Source organism: Sceloporus undulatus, unplaced genomic scaffold (genome assembly GCF_019175285.1).
Source record: "Sceloporus undulatus isolate JIND9_A2432 ecotype Alabama unplaced genomic scaffold, SceUnd_v1.1 scaffold_24, whole genome shotgun sequence".
NCBI lineage: Eukaryota > Metazoa > Chordata > Lepidosauria > Squamata > Phrynosomatidae > Sceloporus > Sceloporus undulatus.
In genome coordinates, this window is record NW_024802946.1 from 604792 (window position 1) to 613564 (window position 8773).

General features: G+C 45.0%; 1 protein-coding gene across 2 annotated transcripts in view; it reads left to right on the top strand.

Annotated features, from left to right (window-relative positions):
- Positions 1-8773, top strand: part of LOC121917592 (N-acetyllactosaminide beta-1,3-N-acetylglucosaminyltransferase 2-like) — an 18016-nt gene extending 9243 nt beyond the window's left edge. Inside the window, exons 1-2 of one of the 2 annotated variants that reach the window (XM_042443681.1) lie at positions 145-538; positions 6078-8773. In XM_042443681.1, coding sequence (XP_042299615.1) covers positions 6085-7317 — 1233 coding nt within the window. In that variant the 5' untranslated portion in view covers positions 145-538; positions 6078-6084 and the 3' untranslated portion in view covers positions 7318-8773. Of the gene's footprint in view, positions 1-144; positions 539-6077 lie in introns of those variants that run through there. The other variant, XM_042443680.1, reaches the window with a different exon arrangement.

An 8773-nucleotide genomic window follows, 5' to 3' on the forward strand; every position in this document is an offset into this window, starting at 1 on the left:
CCAGTCGCCTGTCAAACCCTGCCTTTGCCGCGGCTGCCAAGGAACAATCTCCCACAGCCCTGGCAGCATGAATATTTGATAGCAGATGAAATATTAAGATGCATTTTGCAAAATGCCCCACCCTTTGCCTTCCCTGTACTGGGCATGTGTCTCTCTCTCTGTGTGTGTTGAGGGTTGGCAGAAGCAGAAACCATTTGGCTCCCAATCTCTTTTTGAACTCTTTGGAAACCTTTTTCGTTCCCGACTCTTGAGTTCTATTTTAAATCCTTCCAGAAAAAACCAAAACCAAAAAGGAAGGTTGCTTTTGAGTTCCATAAAAAGGTAGGAGGTTTCGTTTCTGCTTTGGGTGTCAGGGACGTGTGTGTCTCAAGTGTATTTGTGTGTGTGTGTGTATGTGAAGACACACACACACACAGATTGCCTGGAGTGAGAAGAGAGAGAAAACCAAGCAGGGAAGGAAAAACAGATTTTAAGCGAGAGGAACACTCCACTTCAGACAGAGAAGAGAAGAGAGATCCCACTTGCACACCAGTTTCAGGTGAGATGTTTATGGTGCTTCTCTCTAGATAGATAGATAGATAGATAGATAGATAGATAGATAGATAGATAGAATACTGGCAGGTTCTTTTTAAATCTTGAGTGCTTAAATGAGAACCAGTGTGGTGTAGTAGTTTCTTGGACTATGACTCTGCAGACTAGGGTTTGATTCCCAGCTCAGCCACAAATCCCACTGGGTGCCTTTGGGCAAGTCACACTCTCTCAGCCTCAGGGGAAAGCCATGGCAAACCTCCTCGGAACACGTCTTGCCAAGAAAAACCCTTGATAGGGTTGTGCAAAAGTCCGAAACGACTTGAAGGCATGCAACAACAGAGGTCCATAAGAGCGGACTGCACAGTTGCAACCTTCTAGGAAGCAAGCACACATTGGGATTGACTGTCTGAGTAAACAGGCGTCGGAGTGCACATTGCGTGTCTGGGCACATGGCAGAGGGAAATGCCAAGGCTGGAAAGTATTTTATTGGGAGGTGGCCCAGCCTGACACATTTGGGGCTATGGGCAAAATGGCTTGGTCGTGCTTTGCTTCGTAGTTGTGATGGATGGGATAAACCCTAGGGCAGCGGTTCTCAACCTGTGGGTTGCTACTCCTTTGGGGGTCAAATGACCCTTTCACAGGGGTCGCCTAAGACCATTGGAAAACATATTTCCGATGATCTTAGGAACCGCAATTTTATGGTTGGGGGTCACCACAACATGAGGAACTGTATTAAAGGGTCGCGGCATTTGGAAGGTTGAGAACCATTGTTCTAGGGCAATGTAAGACAGCTAGGACAAAATGCCATGGTCTGAGTGTTGGACTACAGCTCTGGAGACCAGGGTTTGATTCTCAGTTCGGCCATGAAACCCAATGGGTGACTGACCTTGAGCCAGTCACACTCTCTCAGATTCAGGGGAAGGCAATGGCAAACCTCCTCTGAACACATCTTGCCAAGAAAACCCCAAGATAGGTTTGCCTTAAGGTTGCTGCAAGTCGGACATGGCTTGGAGGCATACAGCAACAAAAACGTACAAGTCTGTAAATGCTTTAAGTCAGATAGATGGATGACAGTGATTTGGTTTTTAAAAAAAATCAGGTCAAATGGAGTTATGGTGCAAAATCAGGAAGCGGTGATGATGCAGCATCTCTTCTTCATCTACCTATGAAAGTGAGAGTTGCAAAATAAGAGAAGGGAGGGAGGAAGCATTTCATCCGGAAAGGGATGTTTTTAATAATGTGTGTCGTGTTCCTGTGAACTTTCTCCACTGTGATGCTTGAGGATGGTGATCTTCAGGGTGCATCTACACTGTAGAAATAATGCACTTTGACACCACTTTAACTGCCAGGGCTCCAGTCTATGGCATCTTGGGATTTGTACTTTTGTGAGGCACCGGCCCTCTTTGGCAGAGAAGTCGAAAGACCTTGTAAAACCACAAGGTTGACCCCATCCATCACTATGGACCATCCTTAAGAAACTTTAAAGGCCAAGGGTTCCCAAACTTTGGTCCTTCAGGTGTTTTGGACTTCAGCTCCCAGATAAGCTTGGCTGATATTCAGGGATTCTGGGAGCTGAAGTCCAAAACACCCAGAAAAGCAACGTTTGGGAACCATTGTCTTAGGTAGAGTTCCTGGGTTTGTGCATCTGGTTACATCTGTGTCTTCTACAACCCAGAAGAGAGCACCACCCTTGCACAATCTTCGAGGATGTGCAACTTCCTTTGTGACGCAATGTTGTTGTTGTTGTGTGTCTTCAGGTTGTTTCTAGCTTATGAATGATCACTGGGTTTTCTTAGGAAGATTTGTTCAGAGGAGGTTTGCCATTGCCTTCCCCTGAGGCTGAGAGAGTGGGACTTGCCATAGGTCACCCCATAAGTTCCCATAGTTGTGCAGGGCTTGAATCCTTGAGTCTCCTAGAGCCTTAGTCAAACTAGTACACCATGTTGGCTAACATCTATTTTGTCACCTTTAACCTGCCAAGAAGCGATTAACAAGATTTGGAGACGTGTGAAATCCAGTTGATAGCCAAGACCCATTCTTCTAAAAGGTGTGGCTCAACTCCATTTGTACAGAAAGGTGCAAATCTCAAATTCCGCAAGCATCCTTAGTTTGTACAACTATGAGAGGTAGAGAGCGTCCTTATCACAAGAATTTGGCTCATGGGGACCTAGTTGGACTTGTAAGTAGTAACTTCCCTGCTGGGCAAAAGTTAGGCAAATAAAGTTTCCTGTAGATAAGGTAAGTTGAGGCAAAAGCCAGGACCCAAGTCCCTTAGAAAATGCAATCCCAAGATTCTGGAAAGTAAAGCATAAGGTGCCTTCTGTGCTGGAACTGGCTGTAGTTCTAGGCTTCTCTGGGATTTCTTTTGGTGCCAAACATTGACACACATTACTACTATGACATAAGGCACTGGGGAACTATGATAGCCAGCATGGTGTAGTGGTTTGAAAGCTGGACTAGGATTCTGGGAGGCCAGGGTTCAAATCATGACCCAGCAGTGTGATGTCGCTGCAAAGGAGGCAAAAATTTTTTAGTCTGCATTAACAAAATCATACTTTCCAAATTGAGAAATAAACCCACTATATTCTGTGTTGGTCAAGATTAATCTGGAGTACAGTGGACCCTTGGTATGGGTTTTGTGGATCTCAAAATCCATGGATGTTCAAATCCCATAGTTTCCAAATTGAGCAAAGAAATAATCCCAATATATTATGTGCTGGTCGGCACTCATCTGGAATACAGTGAGCCCTTGGCATGGGGTTTGGTTCCAGGACTTCCCTGTGGATACCAAAATCCATGGATGCACAAGTCCCATTCTATACATGATGTCCCTTATATAAAATGGCAAAATCAAGTTTGCTTTAGGGAATATTGGAGAGAATACTGAGGGCTAACGTGATTTCACCCTTTTAAATATCTAAAGCGCCGTCACAAAGAAGAGGGTGCAAGTTTGTTCTCTGCTGCCCCAAAAGATAGGTCTAGATGTAATGCTTTTAAGTTACAGGAGAGTAGGTTTCGATTGAAGACCAAAAGGAACTTCTTGACAGCAAGAGCAGTTTGGTAAGGGACATTACCTGTAGAGGTGGTGGGTTCTCTTTCTCTGGATGTGTTCCGAAAAAGGCTGGACCACTACCTGCTGAGGATGCTGTTGCTGGATTTTCCGCATTGAGATGGAGTGGGTAGGATGTTTGGATTCATTGACCTATGGGACCCCTTCCAATTCTATAATTTTACCTTCACTCAGCTATGGAATCCCACTGGGTGATTTTGGGCAAGTCACACTCGCTCAGCCTAAGAGGAATGGCAAACCTCCTCTGAATAAATCTTGCCATGAAACCCCAGTAATAGGCTCCCTGGAAGTCAGAGTCAAGTTGAAGACATGTAAAACAGAAACGGGATGCTTAGGAGAAAGAACTGAGCCCATACAAAGAAATGAACTCCACTCCGGCTGAAAGAAAACCAGGCCAAGGCTGCTGGCACTTAATATTTAACAACAACATGAAAGTGGCTGAGTGGATCTTTTAAACTGGCTTACGGGAAATGTCAGAAGACACTGGGAAGAAGTATCTAGGATAGCTCCTTCCTTCCGGAGGATGAACTGACTGTTCTGTGCCTCCAAAGCGAAGGTAGGACCCTCCAGGGTTGTAGCTTCCTTCCAGAATTTTAGATACAGCTTTTTATTAAGCTGTCTACAGAAACCTCAAATGCCTTACTCTACCACAGGAAAGGTTCCCAAATATGGCTTTTGAGGGTAAATTATAAAGATGATCAAATTTTGTAGCTGCCGGTTCCTAATAATAATATTACATACTTGTATAAACTCTATATAACATATATAATTTTAATATTTATGATTATGTTAATAGTTTTATTGTCTACGGCTGCGTCCGCACCACAGAAATAATCCGGTTTGACACCTTTAACTGCCATGGCTCAGTGCTATGGAAATCTGGGAATTGTAGTTTGTTGTGGCTCTGCTATTGTCTGGAAGTTTGGACGAACCATAATTCGGATTCCGTCCATACTCTAGGAATTGGATTGAGGTATTGCTGGGCAATGTGGCACACTCCCAAGTAGTGCCATTTTCTTTACTGGTCTGTTATGGTGATCCTATCTGTAGCTATTTTATTCAGACGATTTGTCAGTTTGATTGGAACAGCACTCAGCAATAGTAGTAATGATAATAATAATCTTTGGTTGCATAATCATTACTCTGTTGCATTAGTCTGGGAACATTTCTTTCCAAATAGTATACATTATCTTTTTGTGACCTCAGGCTAATGGGTTTGCTTTATATGAGCCTTCCATTATTAATTTGTATTTTCCTGCTGCTGTCCATTTCTTCTGCCTTTCCAGTAACATCAAAGTTTCAAATGACGTAACTAGGGTTGCAGTCACACTGCAGAATGAATGCAGTTTGACACCATTAACTGCCATGGCTCAATGCTATGACATTATAGCAGTGATGGTGAACCTTTTAGAGGCCAAGTGCCCAAAGTGCAACCCAAAACCCACTTATTTATTGCAAAGTGCTATGTCCCTCTGGCTTTCTTGTAACAAACTCTGGCAAACTCTATGCTGGGGCGATGGCACATGTACCCACAGAGAGGTCTCTGAGTGCCATTTCTGGCACGTGTGCCATAGGTTTGCCATCACTGGATTATAGGATCTGTAATTTTGTGAGACATTTAGCCTTCTCTGTCAGAGAGTTCCGGTGCCACAACAAACTGCAAATCCGAGGTTTCCATGGGATGGAGTCATGACAATTAAAGCAGTATCAAACTGCATTCATTCTGCAGTGTGGCAGCAGCCATAGTTACGACATTGTAAAATTATGCATTTTAGACTGATGCAGGCTGTCTGCTCATGTCTTTAAGGTGTTCAAACTCTTTGTCGTTTTCATGGAAGGATCATTTCCCATCTCCTCTTGGTCTTGTGTCTCCTGAGAAAATCCAGAGGGAATGGTGTGGGTACTCTTGAATAGTATGGCAGGAAGGAATCCCACATAATTCATTGGAAACAGTGCAAAGTATATTGGTGTTTCTTTCTGACTCTTACAAAAAACAATGGGTTCCTTGAGCGTGGAGCAAGATTCAAAGTTCTCCAAAACAAAGCATGTGTGCTCTCTAGTTCGCCGGAATGCTTCACTGAGCAAGAGAGCCAACAAAGTGAAAAGAGGGAAGGAAAACAAGGGTTTTCCTTGGCATACCATTTTGTCCATGGCAGTGCAAGATAACACTAAAACAGTAAGGGCCAGCAACTGACTAGGAGACTGGCAGATGAGATAAAGTGTGCTTTTATTTCTTCAAGCCCGAGTTTCACCGCTGCTGTTGACAAAAGAATGAATTCTCACACCAGTGTTTCTCAAATGATGGCCCTTTCCCTTCATTCCTTCATTCCCTTTCCTATTCTTTCCTTTTTCCTTCCCCCTTCTCTTCCTCTTCCTTCCATGTGTCCTGATATGACCCACAATTGAGTTTTACTGAATGGTTCCCTTTCTAGTTCTCACTTTCTGCTTTGCTTGTTTTCCCCCGCACCTTTCCTAGGAAGAAGATGAAAGAATCCCGGTGCCTGACGGTGGCCACTGCTTTGCTGACGCTGGTAGCCCTCAAGGCCTACATGGAATGGAGTGCTGAGCAGGAGGAGGGCTTCCCAACCCCTCATGGAGTCGGCTGGCACAGCAGCTCCATCACGCCCGCCCAGCCCTTGAGTGAAGACCTGCCAGTCTTTGTTCCACAACACTTCAATGCTTCCTTGCAGCAGCTGCGCCAAAGCATCCCAAAGACCAAAGCCTATTGGAATGAGAAACAACACCGTAACTTCCGAATCCTCGAGGGGGACTTGGAGGCCAATGCTTCATGGAACGAATGCTTTGGTCCCGGAACAGCAGACAGAGTGGCCAAGATCAAAGATTTTGGGTCCTACTCAGAGCTTTACAGGAATTTCATTTTATACGATGAATGCCGGACCTTTCCGCTCTTGCTCAACCAGCCAACCAAGTGCACCACCAGTGGCAAGAACCACACCTTCCTACTCTTAGCCATCAAATCTTTGCCTGGCAACTTTGCTGCCCGTCAGGCCATCCGGGACACGTGGGGGCATGAGGGTGCCCCTGGGGGTTTACTAGTCCGCACCGTTTTCTTGTTGGGCACAGCCCAGAGCCGTTCTGGGCCTCGCTTGCAACGGCTGGTAGAATACGAGAGCCAGACTTTTGGTGACATCTTAATGTGGGACTTTGAGGACACCTTCTTCAACTTGACGCTGAAGGACTACCTCTTTCTCAACTGGACCCTAGAACATTGCCGGAAGGTCCGTTTCATTCTCAAGGGGGATGATGACGTTTTTATCAACATGCCCAAGGTCTTGGATTTCCTTGGCTCTTTAGATGTTCAAAAGCCACTGTACACGGGCCAAGTGATGGCCAATGCGTCACCATTCCGCGTTCGCAAAAGCAAGTACTATGTGCCAGAATCGTACTACGTAGGGCCTTACCCAGCCTATGCAGGCGGTGGTGGCTACATCTTCTCGGGACCACTAGCCCAGTGGCTTCACCTTGTTTCTCGACACATAGCCTTTTACCCTATTGATGATGTTTACACAGGCCTTTGCTTCCAAGCCCTGGGTATCCGCCCAGAGTCCCATCCTGGCTTCCAGACCTTTGATATCGCAGAGAAGGACCGTGATGATCCCTGTGTGCATAGCAGACTACTTTTGGTGCACCGACGTAGCCCTCAGCAGACCCTTCAACTCTGGAAACAAATTACAAACCCAGAACTCAAGTGCTGAGGGTTGTCACGGACGATCGGACCTCTGAGCATGGAGGTTTTAGGAGCATCCTATGGGCAATGAGAAGAAGAGGCAGAAAGATATGGGACTCACGTCTTCTGTATCTCAACTGGGATTCTGATCGAAAGCAGCTCCTGCATGTGGCAGATGGTGGGTGAGCATAGCCTCCTTATACATTCCAGATTTGGAGGTAGCATATGTCTGAAGGACAGGCCATTGCCCAAATGCCTGGCTCCTGAACTCCCTAGAGTCAGTTGGCTGGCCACTGCTGGAAACAAGAGCACTAGAAGAAAGAGGACATCAGTCCACTTTGGTTGACCTCTTCTTAGGTTTGTACTCAGAGTTGCCTTCCTATTCTGGCAAGGCAAGGTGGAGAGGGATTAAGTCTGGGGACATAAATAAGGGGCAGCTTTCTTGAAAGCCTGTTGCAGGGGAATGAAGATGTTATCCTTTTCTAGCAGGATTACTGGAAAGGAAAAGGATTTAATTTAAGATGGCTCCCTCTGTAACATAGCCTGGTCCTCTGGATGTTGTTGGACCGTAACTCCCAGCATCCAGAGCCGGTACAGCAAATGGTGAAGAATTCTGGGGGCTCAGCAATATCTGGAGGGTGGCACTGGCCCATCTCCCACACTTGTTCTCTATCCTTAAACCCGATGTGAGTTAATGCATTACGATAGGCAGATGTATTTAGTTTGGCCTACTGTTGGCATGTGCTTAAAAGATAAGTTAATAATGTACTGTACATATAAAAACTGACAGAGGTGGAACATAGAACCATGGGCGACAGGCGTCAATGACAGTTTAAGATTAGGGAATGTTCTTTCCCCAGATGTTGAAGACAGTTATTCTTAACTTTGTCTCTGGTCTTTCTGGCTGAAAAGTTAAGATGTCCAGGAATCAGTCCCTTAAAACTTATCTTGCTAAACTCCCAGTCACAGTTGAAGCTCTGTACTCCTACTTTCATTCATTCAATCCCTCCTTTTCAATCCAGAACATTCTACCAGATCCATCTGCAATGTCAGATTACGCCCCAATAGGGTTTTTCCCTACACTCTTTATTCTCTTCTATGGTACATTTCTATTTTTCCTATTGAAAACTTTTTGTTACTTGAAGTAATCCCTACAAGGGTTTTCTCCTTGTGGCTCAATCTTCTAGACTAGAGCCAACACACCCACAGCTGGGTAAACAAAGGAACGGAGTAAACAAGTGTGCACTGACAACATTCACAACCATTTAGTGTTTAAACATGCCTTAAGAAAAAGGTACAACTTGGGGGTAAAAATAGGTGTTCTCCTAAGTTGCCAGCTGTTATTCCTGTTACAGCTGCATCTTGCACCAAAGTTGAACAGAGTTTGGATATTTTTGTGTGACCTGCTTAAATGTGCAGAAACTCATTATTCAAAGGCTGTCATGATGTACCGATATAATAAAATGAGTCTCAGGTGCTGTCTA